The sequence below is a fragment of the Notechis scutatus genome, chromosome 2, assembly GCF_049901735.1.
Source record: "Notechis scutatus isolate UNSWTSFEM ecotype Mainland chromosome 2, rNotScu1.2, whole genome shotgun sequence".
NCBI lineage: Eukaryota > Metazoa > Chordata > Lepidosauria > Squamata > Elapidae > Notechis > Notechis scutatus.
In genome coordinates this window covers 160,292,931-160,312,761 of record NC_142010.1, presented here as the reverse complement: position 1 = coordinate 160,312,761, position 19,831 = coordinate 160,292,931, and the positions used below count along the sequence as shown (strand labels likewise).

General features: G+C 40.9%; 1 protein-coding gene across 7 annotated transcripts in view; it reads right to left on the bottom strand.

The window, feature by feature from the left end:
• Window positions 1-19,831, bottom strand: part of SLC44A2 (solute carrier family 44 member 2 (CTL2 blood group)) — a 222,631-nt gene that overhangs the window by 18,145 nt on the left and 184,655 nt on the right. For all 7 annotated transcript variants that reach the window (XR_015747901.1, XM_087957087.1, XM_087957086.1 and 4 more), the window contains exons 9-20: window positions 14,561-14,644; window positions 13,252-13,364; window positions 12,644-12,775; window positions 12,316-12,415; window positions 11,739-11,831; window positions 11,495-11,579; window positions 10,649-10,911; window positions 9,977-10,071; window positions 9,500-9,603; window positions 8,668-8,741; window positions 2,814-2,884; window positions 2,161-2,249 (exon numbers count right to left, since the gene is read on the bottom strand). Coding sequence is in view for 6 of the 7 variants with exons in the window: in XM_087957087.1 (XP_087813213.1) it covers window positions 2,161-2,249; window positions 2,814-2,884; window positions 8,668-8,741; window positions 9,500-9,603; window positions 9,977-10,071; window positions 10,649-10,911; window positions 11,495-11,579; window positions 11,739-11,831; window positions 12,316-12,415; window positions 12,644-12,775; window positions 13,252-13,364; window positions 14,561-14,644 (1,303 nt within the window). In the remaining variant the exon portion in view is untranslated. The remainder of the gene's footprint in view (window positions 1-2,160; window positions 2,250-2,813; window positions 2,885-8,667; window positions 8,742-9,499; window positions 9,604-9,976; window positions 10,072-10,648; window positions 10,912-11,494; window positions 11,580-11,738; window positions 11,832-12,315; window positions 12,416-12,643; window positions 12,776-13,251; window positions 13,365-14,560; window positions 14,645-19,831) is intronic.

Genomic DNA, 19,831 nt, shown 5'->3' with positions numbered 1-19,831 from the left:
TATATTAGCAGAAGATCAGTGGTTGATCAATAATAAAAGTCAAGTTGAAATGAGAAATGGGATTGCGTAGCGAAAGGATAAAATGTATGTTCCGAATAGTCTACGATCGACAGTACTGAAACGTTGTCATTACGACAAAACAGCAGGACATTATGGGTTTTTAAAAACATTGCACTTAGTGAAATGACAATTTTGGTGGCCGGGTATGAGGACATATATAGAACGCTATGTGAAATCATGTCCTACCTGTATGGTTAATAAAATAAAAATAGGGAAACCATCGGGATTATTGCAAACTGTGTCTGAGCCCATAAAACCTTGGCAAGACATTGGTATGGACTTCATAGTGGAACTACCAGAAACTCATGGCTACAACGTTCTATGGACCGTCATTGATTTATTTTCCAAGCAGGCACATTTCATCCCTTGTAAAGGATTGCCTTCTGCTAGGAAATTAGCAGTTTTATTCATAAAGCATGTTTATAGATTACATGGTGTACCATGCAAAATCATATCTGACCATGGAGTACAGTTCACAGCAAAATTCTGGAGAGAATTTATATACATGATTGGGTCGACCCAAGGATTAAGTACGGCTTACCACCAATGAAGCTGCGGAATGAGCTAATGTCGCTATAGAGCAATGTACGGTGTTACGTAAATTACCAACAGAGTAACTGGGTGGACCTACTTCCGTATGCTGAAATAGCATACAATAATACAATCCATAGTAGTACGGGATTTTCTCCATTTCAGATAGTTAGTGGTACAGAGTTTGTACCAATACCGGAATGGCCTCATGCAACTCAGGAACCAAATACTGTTTCAACCTTGGTGGATAAGATATGGAAACAATGGGAAACAATAAAAGTTGCCTTAAAACAAGCACAAGCAGAGTACAAATGTCAGGTGGATAAAAAATGATTCGCACAAGTCCAATATAACATAGGCGACTGGGTATATCTCTCAACGGAATACATACAGTTGGGTCTTCCTAATAAAAAATTAGGTCCAAAATATATTGGACTGTTCTTAGTGATACGAGTTATAAATCCGGTCACAGTTGGGCTTTGACTACCTTCACGTTTTAAAAGGATTCACCCTGTATTTCTTATAAGTCTTCTTAAACAAGCTAATATGACTAGACAAGAGCCCAGAGTAAGGACCCCTGGCCCAATCCATGATTATCATTACGAGATTAAGGAAATACTTGATTCCCGACATCAGCGAGGAATCCTACAATATTTAGTAAGGTGGGAGAGCTATCCATTAGCAGATGCTTCATGGGTATCATATAAAGATGTGTCTACTACTCGTCTACATCAACAATTCCATAAAAAATATCCTAAGAAGGCAGGCGGGAGGTATGAACATGGGGCATTACATCATCCTAACCGTATTCCCTTTATTACAGATGGAGAGAGTAGAGGGGGTCGCCTGTCAGGCTTCACTGATCGTGCCTGACACATTGCCAGCCACCTAATAAGGAGTGGGAGATGGGTCTCCAAATCTGCACCTCCTACCCGACTGGCTGTTCCCCTCGCTGAAACAACATGGACTGTTGGCTGTTCCATTTGCGGCACGTAACGATGTGGATCCATTGCAAGTGCCTGCCGAACTATCTTTAGTTGCAGGGCATGAGGATTGTATTGCATTCCAGCGATGAGGCGGGGAACTCATCTTATTGTGGTTTCCTTTTCTTTGGCTTATGAGTCAGCACTTCAGGGTTGGGTGTGTTCTGGGCATTGGATATAGTTGCGATTAGGATTTTGGGCGGCGGCGCATGGGGTTAATTAGTTAGGCGGATGCTAGTTTGGGAATGGGAAGGGGATGGGGCATAAAAGGCGCTGAGAGGCGTTCACTCTCAGCGCTGGCTTTGCTCGGGATTGCCGTTGTGGAAGAAAACGATCTACAATAAACTACTTTTCACCAAACCTGTGAGTAAATGTGTTTGTTGACTGAGTTTCCGGATTTCCGAAATAGGGCTTACACGTATTATATTTCAGTAAAGTAGTAGTGACACTTTCTCAACCTTCCCTCCTAAGCAACACAACTATCAAACTTCAATGCTATAAAAGTAGATAAAACAAACAGAAAACAGCTGCCAAGCAATACAGCTGGAATTGGATAAAAAATATCCATATTTTAAAAAATACTAACCAGAATGGGGACCCAGTAATAATTGAGAGTTGGTGCTGTGTCTTGAATCAGTTTTATTCTCTGGGTGAAAAAAAAGAAAGCAAGGATACCTAAAAAGAAATGAAAATAATTAAATTTCACATTTTTCTCTATATCTTCAGTTCCAATTTGTAAATCCCATCATTTTTACAAATGAGCTTGACCCATACATATTTCAACAGATTTCTTTCCCCCTCACAAATGGGGTTTAGATCTTGTACTTGTTTCTACATATTATGAAAATGTTATAACATGCAAGAGAGGTGGAAAAAGTCTTCCCTAGCTTTATGTCCTCTACATATACTGGATTACAACTCTTGATATCTTAAAATTTGAGGCTAGTGACTTGCAAGTGGAAATTTTTGGAAGAACAAAAGTAGGATTGAAGTAGATCAAAACATAGAAATCATACTTAGGAAAAGAAAAGCTTTACCTCCAGCTATATTAGAATTCCATTCCTGTTATGCAAAAAAAAAAAAGGCTTTGATCCCTGCTTTAAATATATTCTTTATTGCATATACAATTTCATTCAAATGCAAATGCTAAAACCTAAATGAAATCTGCATGGAAACACCAAAAAGAAGACCAATGAGTGACCAAACAAGAGAAAACCCAAAATATCATAAATGTCTTACCAACACTTCCCACAATTAGGATTTTTCCAAGGAAAAACAGGAAATCAGTGACTTTATCCAAAACAGCCACTCTGAATACAAAGAGGAAACAATTACAGTTACAGATAGTCCTTGATCACTGTTAGGAATGTAAGTCACCTAACAGTTAGTTGGGTTGGAAAATATATAAACCAGGATAGACATTTTAATACTGTCTCTTTAAGGGAATGCTAAAATTGTAATTGGGTGTGGTTCCTCAAACAGCCATAAGATGGAGCCAGAAACCTGGCTTGTTCTGTTCTGGTGTTTCTGGAGAGTGTTGCCGTTCCTCCATTTTTCCCTATTGACTGTTATTCTTGGATTTGATGTAAGTCTGTTGCTGAACTGTTTTTGATACTGGACTTTGATATATGGATTATCCCTGGACTGAAAACTGACTACTTTAACTGTGGACTGCTTGTTTGGACTTTGCTTAAACGTTTATTGGAAGTAAAAACCTACATTTTACTATACAGGGTATCTGTGTGCTAGTTGTGTGTTATTCTTCACTATTCTCACTACGTCTCCCTGTGTGCACTCATTCTCCTAACGGGGAATTACCTCAACAATCACAATTTCCATTGCTAAGCAAGACTTGTGTGAGTTTTGCCCTATTGTGCAAACTTTTTTTGGCATAATTGTCAAGTGAATCACTGTGGTTGTTAAGTTAGTAACATGGTTGTAAAGTAAATTTGGCTACCCCACTGACTCTGTTTGTCAGAAGGTCACAAAAAGTGATCCCATGGCCTCAGACACTGCAATCATAGTTGCAACAATCCAAATTTTGATCATGTGACTATGAGAATACTGCAATGGTTGTTAAGTGTGAAAAATGGTCGTGTCACTTTTTTCAATGCCCTTGGAACTTCAAGTGGTCACTAAATGAATTGTTATGAGTCAAGGACTAACTGTATAGAATTGCTATAGAAATATATTTGAGAATGTTACAGCAATGCCTACTTTATATCATGCATCAGCAGAACTCAGGCAGGTGATGGGAGATTACCTGAAAATTCCAGGTAGAAAAATTACATGCTATTAGAAATAGAAAAGGACTGCTTCTGGTTAGGCTCCCTCAACAATGGACCAAAATCCGCAATTGTCTGTGGTTTTGGTTTGTGCTTGCTGCTGGAGGGTTCCAATCTACTTGATTTGGGGCCAAAGCCACCCCATAGAGGTGGCGAAGAAAGGGAAGATCACCAGCTGGGTTGAGGGGAGCCACATCTCTCCTCCTTGGCTAGGCATAAAACTCCTCTCCGAAGGCGGTTGCAGTGGTGGTCAAAATGGCCACCCCAAAGAGGAAGATCTGACCGGACAAGATTGTGCAGGAGCAGAGAAGAGGACAGCTTGGGTGACCAGGCTAAGAAAAATTAACATCTGAATACAAGGTACCCTGGAACTAAAATATTTAAGAACTTTTGAAAAAGAGTTTTAAAGCAGCAGTAAAGAAGAGGGGGGAAAAGTTTTTACAGCTGGAAGTGGCTTTGAACTTTGAGAGAAAAATTAGAAGAAGAAATTAGTGAAAACAATCTTGTCACCAAATAGGCAAATTTAAAGCTGAAATTGAAAGTGTCAAAGGGAAAATAAGGAGTCTTTGAAACTTAAAAGCCAGAAAAGGAGAAAAAGTCGAGGAAGGAAAAAGAGGGTGGAACTTGGACATTTCAGAGAGCGCCATCTGATGTTAAAAGAAACTAATGTGAACTCTTAAAAGATTTTTAAAGAATAATGAAGTACCGTATTTGCCGGCGTATAAGACGACTGGGCGTATAAGACGAGCCCCCAACATTTCCACTCAAAATATAGAGTTTGTTATATACTCGCCGTATAAGACGACTCCCCCACTTGGAGGCATGTTTTTCAGGGCAAAAAAGTCATGGGGCTCGTCTTATACGCCCAGTCGAGTTGTTTCTTAATATCTTTCCACCTCCCCAACCAATTTGTCTCCAAGGGTGCACCACACTGATTGTGACATTAATTATTTCAGAGAGAGAGGGTGGGGGGGGGGGGGGAGAAATCTTTACTTCCTACTGTGGCTTTTTCCTGCGCATCGTTCTGGCTGCACTCGGATGGCGAGCTGGCTGGAGCAGTCTGGAGCATGTGCAGCTCACCGTTGGGGGCTGGGGGGAGAGAGAAGGCCTCCTTATTTCCACGCGGAGAGGCTCGGTCGCTGGACCGTGGATGAGCGCAAAGGAGAGAGTTCTGAGTGCAAAAGGCCGCCACTGATCAGGCACAAGAAACTGGTCCTTTTCCCCCTTGGCTTTGTGGTTGTTACTTCTTACAGGGAGGGATAATGAGATACCCACGCTGGGAGAAAGCGGAAAGGATGTCTATTTTCCTGCTCACTAACTTTCCAGAAAGCCTCGAGTTCCTACCCCGAGACTTGCCAAAAGTCCAGTTCATTCATTTGCTACCTTTCTCCAACGAGATCCAGATCTGTTTCCACAACGCACTTAGGATCTTATCTTATTATCTTATTATTATCATTAGCCTTGCTCTGTCCATCCAAGAGAGAAGAAGGCAGACGGTTTTGCGCTCAGGGAGAAAGGAAAGGAGCCTCTCGCTCACGCTGCACACTGCCCCCCCCCACCCCAGCAACACTTAGGAAAAGAGTTACACAAGCATCCTTTCCAGAAGTGAATCTGGGGGTGGCGGGGGAGGAGAGGATTCGGAGCAAAGGCTGAAACCGGGAAGATAAAACTTCCCAAAGAAAATCGCACGAGCAGCATCCCATTCCTGGGAGAAAAAAAAAAAAAACACGAACTCTTCCCGAAGCGCAAAAGCAAGGATGGCGCTTTCTCAGCTTTGAGCGGCGTCGCTGCTCTCCCACCCCTCCACTCGTCCCCACGTGTGGCGAAGTTTCTGCCACTGGGGGGGTGGAGGGGGTGGAAGGAGGTGAGGGATGGGGGCAAAGCCTGGAGCCTGCCATTCTGCTCGCACGAGCGGAGTGGGTGGGTGGGAAAGGAGAGGCCGCGCTGCTGCCTGCAAGTGAGTGACGTGCCTGCCCCCTCCCCCCCGGGGGAAAGTGAAAGGCCTCCTCCCTTAAGCAGCCCCCGCGTGCGCGCCATCGGGACTCCAAGGGTGGGGGATGGACAGCTGCCAACTCTCCCTCTCTCTCTGTGTGTGTGTGTGTGTGTGTGGGTGGGTGGTGTGGAGGGTAATTCCAGCTATCTCTTCCTACCCCGAGACTTGCCAAAAGAGAGACTCCGGCTGGGCTTGAAGGGGCTTCGCAAGTTGCGGAGCTCCGCCCCCGTCGCTCTTGCACCGAGTGACAACAACGTATTTGCCGGCGTATAAGACGACCCCCCCCAGTTGGAGGCATGTTTTTCAGGGGAAAAAAGTCGTCTTATACGCCGGCAAATACGGTAAATGAAACTTTGCTACAATCAAAATAGAGCCCCCGGAAAGTGAAAATGGAGCTTGGAACTTAGTAACAAAGAAAGAAGAAACTGTTCTGGAACTGTTTGATGATTTTGGAAACTTTGGACAGTGCACTATTAGAGGGTACAATTGAAATTAATTCTGGGAAGTAATTTTATAGAATTTGGTTGTCTAAAAGTACTGGGAAGTGTTGAAAGATGGCAGAACTTTATCTGGAACTGAAAATGGAATTAAAAAACATGAAGGAACAGCTGCAAGAAAAAGGAGAATTGTTTGGCTTTGTTCTGCAATCTCTGGAAATGGCGGTTTTAGAGTATGAGGATCAGCAAAAAGTTTCAGAGGAAGAAGACTTGAATAAAGAAGAGGTCATCTTTAACAGAAAATTGGGACAATGAGGTTTGAAATTCAAAGAGAGGAAAAAGGGACTTAAAAATTGGAGATTATAGGAGGTAATTAGAAAAAGGAATAGTGTGAAAAATAAACAAAATACAAGAAAAGAGCAGAAGGGAGGATTACAGAAAGAAGCATTAAAGACGGAGGGGGACAAAAATTGGCATGAGAAAAAAAGGGAAAATAAAGGGGAAAAGAAGTTACAAGAAACAGAATCAGAAAATAAAGAAATATGAGAAACGAACAAGAATTAAAGGAAATAGTTTGATAGACATAGAGACAATGGCTGCTAATATAATTAAGATAGAGAATTCTGCATGGTGACAAGCGATTGAATGAATATATTAGAAATAATAAATTATGCAGAAAACAGAAATATGCAATTAAAATGGAAGATTAAACTTTTATTGTTATTCAATGGAATGTCTGATAACAGATTAAATAAAATATGAAAACATATAAAACATAATTGAATATATTAATGTATACTAGAAGGACTGTAAGGAGATTAATAACAGTTTCTAGGATGAATTTGAATTGATTAATTATTATTGTTTTTCATTGAAATTTAAAATTGTTTAGAGGTAATTTAAAGGAGAAATACCATGCGGAATCTGATTAAAAAGGGATTTATGTTATAATACAGCGATTAGGTGAGGAATGTTATAATTGTTTAATGGGATAATTTAAAAGTAGAATGTTTAATGGGAGGGGAACTAACTGTAAGATATAAATGTGAAACACTCTAATTGGCAACTATAGGGGAAAGCTTGTTTTATAATGTTTGAAATGTGGATAGGTAATGAAATTGTAAACAGGACAGATAAAAGTATAAGTATAATTATTATGAAGATACGAACTTTATGAAAAGGATATGTAATAGATTTAGAAATGAATGAGAAAGCTATAAAATAAGCCTGAGGGAAGTATTTGAGGGAAAAATTAATAAAGAATATATAAAGATAAGATATGAAATTGAAGATGAAAGATGAATATGTAACTGAGATTGTATCTGTACGGAGATGTGAAAACCTGGAACCATGTGTTCACTAAAAAGAGATGTTTTATTTTTCTTTTGTTTTATGAAAACCCAAATAAAATTGTTCAAAAAAAAAGAAAGAAAGAAAGAAAAGGACCATGAAGTCAAGCTCAATTAAAAGAAACCTTTTCTTTTAGATCAGAGTTCCCCAACCTTTCTGGATTGGCGGCCCAGGGGGAGGGGGGAAAGAGGGGATGGTTTTGCAGGTGCAGCAGGTATGTGTGGAGTACCTGTTGATCGCAAGAGTGGTGCCATGAACACCAGAGATGCTTGTGTGAGTGGGCACGAATGCCTGCAATGCTCACACGAGTGGGGATGTGACCACCAGAGATGCTTGCAGAAGTGGGGCCATGAGCGTCAGAGATGCTAGTGCAAGTGGGGCCACAAGCACCTGTGATGCTAGATGAGTGAGGCCCTGAGCGCTCATGTGGCTTGGTTGCGAATAGACTGCAGAGCAGTAGTGGGCTGCAGCCCACAGGTTGGGGACCCCTGTTTTGATCATAGGTAAACAAAACAAACATTTGAATGTGGTCAAATATCTGATTCAAACTGAGCACACCTTATAATTTTTTCATAATAAATTTCTGTTTGCAGGAATGAATTTTTACAGCATTTTCATGCCGCTTTCCATTAAAAAAATATGAAGTTTAGATTTATAAGAATTGCTGTAAACTATACAATGTAACCAATAAAATATATAAATATTTCATAATTAGAGCAGATGATACAATTTATTTATGTATTATATTTATATGTCATCCATCTCATTCTGCCAAGTGACAATCAAGAAAACTTGGATGCATTCATATACACAGGAATTCATATTTCTGTACTCTTTCCCAGTTGGGAGTCTAGTTTGTTCCACAAGGTGAGCACTACCATACAGAATGCCCACTGCCACAGCACATTTAAATGATAATCTTTCTACCAGTTTATCATGGAGTTTCAGCTACTAAATCTAACAATAAAGAACTTGCCAAGCTCTTCCAAACAGAATAATAAAACCAAAAGCAGCTTCCAGGCCCTCACCTGATTATGTTCCTCATGAGCAAGGAAAAGGCGTTCCTGGCAGAAGTGCAGAAATTGGTACCATAAATAGCAATCTGGGCAAATTGCCAAAGGGGAAAAAAAAGTCTATTGAAGAACATTCTTTTTTTTTTTACAAAGACATGATTACTTAGAGCCAGAAAAGGGCAAATACAGATATTAAGGCAGTATCAATGCCATGATAAATGTTACAAACAAACAAACAAAATTTTTACATGACTTTTGGGGATGTGAAGGGAAGAGAATAAGAAGAAAAATACACTGTACTCGCCTGGATCCCTTATCTTGTTTGTTAGCCCTTATCTTCTTCCCATCATGTCCCAGCCCCCCAACTCAGCTAGCTTAAAAAAGATCTTTATTTAATAACCCTGGCACCAAGGGGCTCCAACTACTCTATCAGGCCCCCAATTTATTCCTTCAGATGCCTCTCCCCTTATTCAGTTCTTGAAATTCACAAGAACTTCATGATTCACAATCAACTTCACAATAACAATCAATACAGAATAAATGTGAATGGGTAATTAGCATTTTCATCTAAAACTAGTACTAAGAATGATGAATAATTGCTACAGCATTGGCATGGCATCATCAGGACAAGTAAATGCACTACACAAATGATCAGGATGAGCATTTGGCTGCATTTGGCAGCCAAGTCTACTTTAAATGTTTTAATGAGTAATAAAGAATTTAAAGGAAAACTTGCAACTTTTGCCAAAGATATGACTAAGTATTTAGAACATTTCCCTTACTGTGCAGAGCATCTAGAAATCTGCAATAATGCCCTAAATAAGTCACAGATGCTTGAATTCCTCACCATAATGTATGCATTTCTATTCAAAAACTTGATGAACTTCTCCAGGCACCAGAAGCAGCATTTGAAACAGGTCAGAAGGAACTTGGCAAACATATTCTCAGAAGCTAATGGATTGCAAAACAGAACAGGAGAAAGTTCTTATTATTTTCTCTCTTACATTAGAGTCACACATTCCTCTGGTTATCTATCTATCTATCTATCTATCTATCTATCTATCTATCTATCTATCTATCTATCTATCTATCTATCATCTATCTATCTTATCCATCCATCCATCCATCCATCCATCCATCCATCCATCCATCCATCTACAGTGCAAAATTCTTATAGGTCTTAAGCTGCTACAGAATGCTACAACAAAGATCAAAATAAAAATTTTAAAAATCTAACACCCCACAAACCACAACAGCACCATCCCTTTGGGTAAGTTTACAAAAGAAATGCCTGAAAGTTTTTGACAATAGAAAGGGTCAATACCTTTTAGTTTATGATCCAAGTACTCCAGAATGACTCGAATGACCTGGACAATGGCAAGAATCAGGGATCCAAAGGCCAGTGAACCTGTGTGATACCTGCAGGGAGAAAACAGCAGCACAGAAATTGGACTAGTGAAGGCTGCAACACACCTGTACACTTTTTCTTAAAGAAAAGATAACATATTTCTTCACTGGAGTCTCTTCTGGCTGTGGGAATTACTGTGCTTAAGAGACTGAGTCTTCTAAAGCAGTACTTATCAGGTCCAGAAAAGATTTATTTGTAGGAAGCCTTTGTAGGAGAGTTCTTTTGCAGAAGCTTCTTCAAATTTTCAGAAGTTTTTGAAACTACCTGTGATCATGTTGAGTCTGTTCTCACAAAGAAAACTGCAACACTTTTCATCCAAGGGAATCTAATTGGCTTGAATAAGCCTATTATCAATTTCAGTTGTAATACTAGCATCTCAGAAATCAGCCTCTTTTCTAGATCACAAAGCAAAGAACACCTTGCCACCTCATCTTATCCAAATTGCAAAGAATTTTATACTAAACTCAGACCAATCTTTTTAGTAAACTTAGTGGTCCCTAATAACAATTTCCTATTCCTCCAAAAGGTAAACATTGTTGATATCCAGACAAATGGATCTTTTTTTCCTCTGCACCCCAGTCCCTTTACCTGAGTGCTCGACCAAAGGAGGAGAAGAGGGGAAATGCTGGCATATCATCAGGTTTTTTAAAAGCCCAGTAGTATGATGCAAAGGCTCCAGCAAGTGTGACTTGGCCCAAGGCAATGACAAAGTTGGCCAGCCAAAAGAACATGAAAATATTGAAAATCTGAAAGACGATGAGATACTTGTGGTAGGCAGTCTCACCACCATAGAAGGCAAAGCGACAACGTGCTCCTGGGCATAGCTTGGTGACATTGGAAGTACTGAAGGTCTAAAAGAAGGAAGAAAATTGTTATTTGTCAAAGTTCCATTAAAATGTCTTACTTGAAAATAATGTTGCTTTTCTATTTTTTTTTCTCTAAGTATATATGCAGACTTTCAAAAATCTGGGCAGAACAGAAATTTTGCCTTGTGAATTTCCAGAATTTGGCTTCTAGAATGTCCAGAATGCATCAATTATTAATACATTATATGAGAAATTATTCCTTTTCTTTTGCCTTTCAAAAAGTAATTTAAAATAATGAACAAGGGCATAGAGCTAATTCTCCTATAAATTCATGTATATACTTGCTAAAGGAAAACAGTGCACACTTGCTTATCTTTCCCTAAGTTATCTTTCCCTAAGTACAAACATAGTCTTTGAACATCCCGTTTTCTGGAATAGGAGGGAAATCTGCTTGACTCAGACTCTTCAAAGCAAGGTGTCAACTGGACTGGAAGGAGTGAGCCTCATCTGAGGCCCTTGCAAGAAGATCTGTCACACATTTAGCAGGAAGTGGACTGCTATATTCTTGTGGTTTCTAAACAGCTTGAATGAAAATATTTTCACTAGTTAATTATTTTAAGTTCCTTACCTCTGGTTTGCAAGTTGTTCCAGCATATTGGCATTCTGTATCATTAAACACCTTGTAGACAGCTTCATTAGAGGTAGACAAGAAACTAGAAGCAGTCAAGGAACTTTTCATTATAGTAATAAAAATGCCACTTTTGCTTGCCTGAGATGAACATCTGAGAAGTTGGTTATTTGTTGTTATTGCTACCTATCCCCTTCATACATCCTCTTTCCCCAGGAAAGAAAGAAAAATTGAGGAAGGATACACAGCAGTACTAGCCCAGTAAGCAATGCAGAGACACACCAGAAAGAAAGTACACAGAGGAAACAAAAGTGATGTCATGATGTGTCCGATAGCCCTGCAACAGGGATGGGAAATGGGGAGAAAGAAAAAGCACATGATTCCATTCCAGTGCCTTAGTATAGCCAGCCACAATAAAGCCTTGTTTGTTCTTTGGCTACATTAGGACTTGGTTTTACTTATATTCATCTATAGTATAGTATATCCATAATTAACCTACGGTATATCCAGGATAGTTAACAGTTTCTATTCAAGGAGTACATATTGTATCTGCATACTTTTAACTCTTCTGAAAGAAATGAATAAAAAGAATGTTTTATACAGTATTTGAGATGGACAACCAGTTTGTTCCTTTGCAAAAAGAGAGAATTATTCTCAATTTAGAGTTTTCTCTTTTGTTTGTTGTTGCTGTACAGATCTACACATTTTCCAATGGGAATAGAGTTAGACAAGAATAGCAAGCCAATTCTTGAGAACTACAAAACTGAGGGGATGGTTGTGGATGACATTTCCAAGAATAGAAGAGTCCAAGTTAGCCTCACCTGCTAGCTTCCTTGATTAGTGCAATGGCAATGAGGATTCTCTTGCGCAAGAAGATAAGCAGTAGGATGATGATAACTTCCATAATGCACAGGATGATCACTGGATCAAAAAAAAAAAGAAGAAAAAAAGAGGAAATGACATGATTCCTGTCCTGTACAGCATTTACTGAGCAAGATAAAAACACAAACTAGAAAAATTCTTAGAACTATTCAGAATACACTTTTATCTGTCTGAAAGTTTGAAGAGATCTCCAATTTTTAAATAGCTTCTAGGACTGCTCAATAAAAAGGCCATGTCACTAAGTAGTATACTCGAAAAGGAACTCACTGAAAGCTAACCAAGTTTGTTTCAGATGGAGATAGACACGAAAATCTGTCTGGAATCCAAGTTCCATCAAGGAGACATCAGAACCAGTCTGTCCTTTCAGATGAGCATATTCCATATAACAATGAAATATTCCTGGAAGACAAAATCAGGAGTTGGAAAAGCCAGAGAAAAGGTTTTGCGAAAGGTTTAACATTTTCATTACTGTATACCCATAGTATTGCAGCCTAAATGTGGAGCGGTGATTAAAGATACAGAAAGCAAATTCATATAGACATAGTATATAAAGGCTTAGCAGAATTTTCCCCAATCTGACATTTTCAGATATGTTATGTTACAACTCTCAGAATTCTCCACCAGTACAACTGAAGACTTATCTGTAGAATCAGCCATGGGTACCTCATTAATGTATAGTCTTCTAGATACTGTTAACTCCAGCCCCCAGCAGCTCATCATGGTTAGCTCACAATTGTGATGATTTGGAATATTTTAGAAGTCTATATTTGGAAGTCTACATACTATCCACCTCTAAACTAAATCTCCAGATTGAGAATGAGAATTTCTAGTAGACTTTTGCCATAACCCATCAGTCAAGACTTGATTTAACTCACCATATCCAAGCACCAGGATCACCAGTACGATCATCACCCAAATCATGATCCCTGCCAGGAATCGGAGCAGAACAATAAATACAAGGCTGACTACCATGGAAATCACGAGGCCTCTGCATATGGAAGACAAAAAGTCTTGAAATAGTTCTTGCATTGAAAACTAAATATCATATTTAAAAGAAGAAAAGGTACCAAAGAAATGTATGCTCAGGGGAATATTATATTTTCATCATAGATTTTTAAAATGAACTTCTTTGTTCCATGTTTCTTTGTCTTACATTTACATATATATGGAATAATTATTAATTTCTTCTGTAACTTCTCATTTGCTACATTACCATGCAGATATTTACAATTATAACTGATATAATTAATTGATTCCATGAATCAATTAATAAAATAGCTAGTCATTCCTAATGCTAAACCAGGATTTTTAAACACATGATTTGTTGAATAAACTACAGTAGTTGAATAAACTACAGTAGTCTGATTTACACATCCCAAATAAATGAAATCCCAAATAAATTAAAACATTTGGTTGTGAAACAAGCCAATATGGATGGATATGGATAAACAATGTAAATTATGTAAAACAAATGAATGTTCATTGCAGAATGCTCCCCTAAATTGAGGGAATAAATAAATAGGCAGGCAAGGGAGCATTACTTCAGCTAGAGCAAAGACAGAGTGCCAAGACTGCTAGTGTAATAAGTTAAAATTTTGGATACAGGCCAAAGAAACCCAAGCCCAAAATCTTGCTTGATAATTGGCTTACTGAGTGGTTTTGGGCCAGTTGTTATCTCAGGTCAATCCTCCTTTGTAAGGTTGATATGGATTAAATTAAGGGAGATCCTCATATAAACCACCTCAAGTTTATACATTTTCTAATTTCTCCAATGTTCCGTTTTTGGGATAGTTTGGCCCCAAATTCATTCTATAGATCAGGGGTCCCCAACCGCCGGTCCGCGGACCGGTACCGGTCCGCGGAACAAGCCTTACCGGGCCGCTGGTTGCTGGGCGCCGCCATCTTTTTTTTGGTAAAAAAGCGCTTCCGGTGAGCTTTTCGGGTAGAAAGCCATTTCTACCGAAAAAGCTCACCAGAAACGCTAAGCGCCACTCATCTTTTTATGACGAAACAGTGCTTCGGTGGCGTCACCGGGCGCCTTTCGTCATAAAAGATGGCGGCGCCAATTAACGCCGATACCGGGCCGCGGCGCCCAGCTGATGTCGGAACCGGGCCGCCGCGTCGAAAAGGTTGGGGATTCCTGCTATAGATGACAGTAACTGGGCTATTCAGTCCTATGCTTACATTATTATCCAGTACCAGGAAACGGTGTAATCTTCAAAGATTTTCATAGCTACTTGTCTTGTCTCCAGAAGAACATTTGCCTTTCTGTAATTAAAAGCAGCATAAAGTGAAAATAACAGAAGGAAAGAATGTGCATTTTCTATAAATGTGTAAATCTATCTTTAGAATGCACGAAAGCATCTGTGAGCACCTATTTTTATATTGATAAAGCACACATTTTTACCCAAGGCTTGTGGGGCTTTGAAAGTTGCTCCCAACTGTCTCTGCATTCACAGAAAACAGAATTGCAATCAAGCCTTTACAAACAGGCATTAGGTTCATGCTCCTATATGCTCCGAAGTACTTTTTGGTGACCAAATGAAGAGCACTGATGATCCTTAGAAGCTATTGTGACATAGGCAAAGCTGTTACAGAACAAGTATCGGTTTAATATAGGCTGCTGAAAATGGAAGAAAGGATGTCCAATCTATACCAAGATATCCTCTTTCACCTGCTCTTACTGTATCTGTTTATCAGCCACAGGTAAAGATAAAGGTTCCCCTCACACATACGTGCTAGTTGTTTCTGGCTCTAGGGGGCGGTGCTCATCTCTGTTACAAAGCCAAAAAGCCATCGCTGTCCAAAGGTGTCTCCATGGTCATGTGGCTGGCATGACTAAACACCAAAAGTGCATGGAACGCTGTTACCTTCCACCAAATTGGTCCCTATTTTTCTACTTACATTTTAACATGTTTTCGAACTGCTAGGATGGCAGAAGCTGGGACAAGTAATGGGAACTCATTCCATTATGCGGTGCTAGGGATTCGAACCGCCAAACTGCCGATCTTTCTTATCAACAAGCTCAGCGTCTTAGCTGCTGAGCCACCATGTCCCTCATGTTTATCAGCCATACTGAACTTAATTCTTACAAACAGAGAATAAGTAATAAAGGGTGTTGGAACCTTGGGTGAGAGTGACTATGTCATACTAGAATTCAACATAACGCAAACACAAGTAATAGAACACAATGACACCAGAGTCCTAGATTTTAAAGGAGCTGATTTAACAAACTCAGAGAGAACTTGGGAAAGATTCCTTGGATGAAAATCCTTAAGGAGAAAAGAACTCAAGAAGCTTGGGAAATTCTGAAAAATATAAAAGCCCAGACCAGCACAATACTGGTGAAAAAGAAAAACAAGAAATCCAAGAAGAAACCAGAATGGCTGCACAAAAATCTCTCTGACAAATTGAAAGACAAAAAGGACAAGTACAAAATATGGAAAGAGGGACACACAAATAAGGCAGAATATCAGCAGATAGCCAGAATCTGCAAAGACGAAGTCAGGAAAGCAAAGGCTCAGAATGAACAAAGACTTGAAACAAAAGTCAAAGATAAAAGTTTCTTCCAGCATATAAATAACAAGAAAAAAATAAAGAAAATAGTCGGTTAATTAAAGAGAGAAGATGGCAAGCAAGTAACAGACAACAGAGAGAAAGCAGAGCTGCTTAACTCATTCTTTGTTTCAATCTTCATGCAAAAAGAAACAGTAGTCCAACCTACCAAAAACATAACTGTAAAAGACAGACTAAAAATAAAAGCTTATTTTTCTTAAAATAAGCCAAAAAAAAGTTTCATCTTGAATACAAATCACTGGGACTTGATGGATCCCAGAGTTCTAAACAGTGGTGGGATTCAATTTTTTTACTACCGATTCTGTGGGTGTGGCTTATTTGGTGGGTGTGGCTTGGTGGTCCTGTGATTGGGTGGGTGTTGGGGTGGGATTCTACCGGTTCGAACTGGTTCAATAGAACCGAACGTTATGATTCTGCGCAGTTCAGAGAACCGGTAAATTGTGCCCCTGGCTGGCACCACCCCTTCCTGCCCACTCACTTGCCCCACTCAGGCATTCCTCATCTCACTCGCCATTGCTAACCTGCCTTCACCCACCATTGCTGCCTGCTTTCCACCGCGGCCCTGATCTCCCTGGGTGAGTGAGCCTACAAACAAGCCCCCGTCGAGTCGACTCCTGGGCCAGCCTAGGCTGCTGCGCTGTCCCTCCCCCCTGTCCCCAGGCTTGCCTGGTTTGCTTCGCCACGACCTAGCTAGCTAGCTGCACCCCCCCCACACTGCAAGGCCATGGCCACACTGCCCGGGAGAGAAGGGAATGTTCCCTTTCTCCCCCTGGTGTTGCTGGATCCAGCTGGGGGAACGCCCCGGTGTGCTCTGCCTCCGCCGCCACCGAAGCTGCCCAAGGAAATTCCCCACCACCGGCACATTGCCAGGATGCACTGCCACCTCTCTCTCTCCCCGCCCCCTCTGTGTCTCTCCCTCAAAGCTGCAGCTGAGCCAAGCCAGTAAACTCTCCTTGGCGCTCTTTGCTACTTCTTTCATTTCTTCGTTTTGGAATCCAGACTGGTTCACAACAATCGCCAGTCACGGTGGAAGTGTCCCTTCGGGAGACCCTTCTCCTCCTCTTGTGACTGGCAGCTGTGATGGGGCGGGGGCCGGGGGAGTGCACACACACAGGGAGACGCTCCTCAAGCGAGTGCCAAAGCACAGAACACCCAGGTGCGGAGCAGGCGGCTGCTCGCTTGAGGACCGTCCCCACGTGTGTGCAACTCCCCTGCCCCACCACAGCCGCTGGTCACGAGAGGAGGAAGAGGAGGAGAAGGATCATTGTTCAGCCAGTCTACATTCCAAAAAGAAGAAATGAAAAGAAGTAGCAAAGAACACCAAGGAGAACTTGCTGGCTTGGTCCAGCCATGTCTTTGAGACACACATGCACACACAAACACACAGAGAGAGACACAGAGAGAGGGAGGGAGAGAGGGGAAGATAGGGAGAGGGACACAGAGAGAGACACACACAGAGAGATGGTGGGGAGAGAGCCATAGAGAGACACAGAGAGAGGAGGGAAGTGAGAGGGGGAAGAGAGAGAGAGAGAGAAGAAAGAAAAAGAGAAAGGAAGCGAAAGGAAGAAAAGGGATAGACAAAGACAGGGAGAGATGGGACAAAGAAGGAAAGAGAGGGAGAGAGGGAGGAGAAAGTGAATGAGATATATGGATGGATTGATACATAGACGGAGGGAGGGAGGAAGAGAGAAAAAAGGAGAGGAAGGAAGGACACAAATCCTGGCTTCAGAAAACTCTGAAATAGCATAGCAATCTAGGGCTGGAAGGGATCTCGGAGGTCATCTTCTAGTCCAACCCCCTGCTCCAGCAGGAGATCCTTACAAAATCATAGAATAGCAGGGTTAGAAGGGTGTGTGTGTGTGTGTGTGTGTGTGTGTGTGTGTGTGTGTGTGAGAGAGAGAGAGAGAGAGAGAGAGAATAGCAAGAAAGAAAGAGGAAGGGAGAGAAAGAGAAAGAAAGAAAAAGAAATAGGAAGGAAGGAAGGAAGAAAAAAAAAGAAAAGAAATAGGAAGGGGGAAAGAGAGAAAACTCTGCTATTATTTTTAATTGTACCATTTTTTATCATATATTAATATTTTGCACTGTCCCTACACCTAGTGATTTTACTGCCTTTCTTTTGCCCAGGTATTTTTCAGAGTTTACATGTCTATAGTCCAGAGCATAAATACATATGTGTTTAACAGAGTTGAAAGGGATATGGAGGTCTTCTAGTCCAACCCCCTGCTCACGCAGGAAAACTGAGGATGCCAAACTCTGAGTAGAGGTTCTGGAAAAGGTGTCAGAATAACAGAATAACACTTAGAAGAGACCCTGGGGGGAACCCTATACCATTCAGAGAAATGGCTGTCCAGTCTTTTCATAAAACCTCCAATGTTGGAGCATCCAGAACTTCTGGTGGCAAGCAGTTCCACTGGTCAATTGTTCTCACTGTCAGGAAGTTTCTCCTTAGTCTTAGTTTGCTTCTCTCTTTGTTCATCCATTGCTTCTTGTTTGCCTTCTGGTGCTTTGGAAAACACATTGCCCCCCCTCTTTCTGGCAGCCCTTTAAAAGCCTGTTGCCTATCACACTCTTGAGCAAAGCATGTGACCCATTTCCTCCTTTCAGTGGTCCATGAAAGTACACCTATAGTACGTAGATAATAAAGTCAAAAAATGGTGAACATTTTTACAGAACTATAAAGTTGAGGCTGGGTGTGACAAAGAATGGCTGGGGGGGAGGGGGGAGGCACCTCTTGACGTGAGAGACATTGAGTTGGTCACGCCCACACAGTCACATGACCACGCCCAGCCAGTCATGTGACCACCAAGCCATGCCCAGCCAGTAAGCCACACCCACAAATTAAGCCATGCCCACAGAACCAGTTAAGAAATTTGAATTCCACCCCTGGTGGGTGTGGCTTGGTGGTCATGTGACTGGGTGGATGTGTCTTGGTCATGTGACTGGGTGGGCATGGCCAACTTGACATCACTCATGTCAAGGGGTGCCTTGCCTGGCCTCAAAGAAATACAATTTCCCTCTCTATTTATTTACTATTACTGAACATCCAAAACACACTATGTAATCCTATGTACATATGCCATATGTGTACATACATATTACATAGTATAGTGTGTGTAAAGGCACACACAAAAATACATTATCTGCTACATATACTGTATGTGCATGTACACACACAAACAGAGAGCGCTCTTCTAAAAACTATACACATTCAACCTCATTGTGTTTGGAAAAATACTCACATAGTCCACTTTCTGCTACACATTTAACTATAACTTCTGTAGATTAGAACATTACACACACCTTCAGATTTATTTCCCTAGTCTGCACATCACCATTAGACCCAGGAGATATCATGGATTGAGTAAAATGTGGTGAAACTCACTTAATAATGCTCTTGCTTAGCAACCAAAATTTTGGGCTCAATTGTGGTTATAAGTGAAGGACTATCTCTGCCTTCCTCTGCATGGCAGCCTTGTCCTAGTAAACTCCTCTGCCAATTTTCCTCTCTGTTAGAGGCACCAAAATAATCCAGATTCCAGATGATATAAGGTCTCCTGCTGGAGCAGGGGGTTGGACTAGATGGCCTCCAAGGTTCTTTCTAACTGCTATTCTATGATTCTTTAAGGATCTCCTCCTGGAGCAGGGGGTTGGACTAGAACAGGGGTCTTCAAACTTGACAGCTTTAAGACTTGTGGACTTCAACTCCCAGAATTCCTCCTCCAATCATGTTAGCTCAGGAAATATGGGAGTTGAAGTCCACAAGTCTTAAAGCTCTCAAATTTGAAGACCCTTGGACTAGAAGATGACCTCCGAGATCCCTTCCAGCCCTAGATTGCTGTGCTGTTTCAGAGTCTTCTGAAGCCAGGGTCCTTCCTTCCT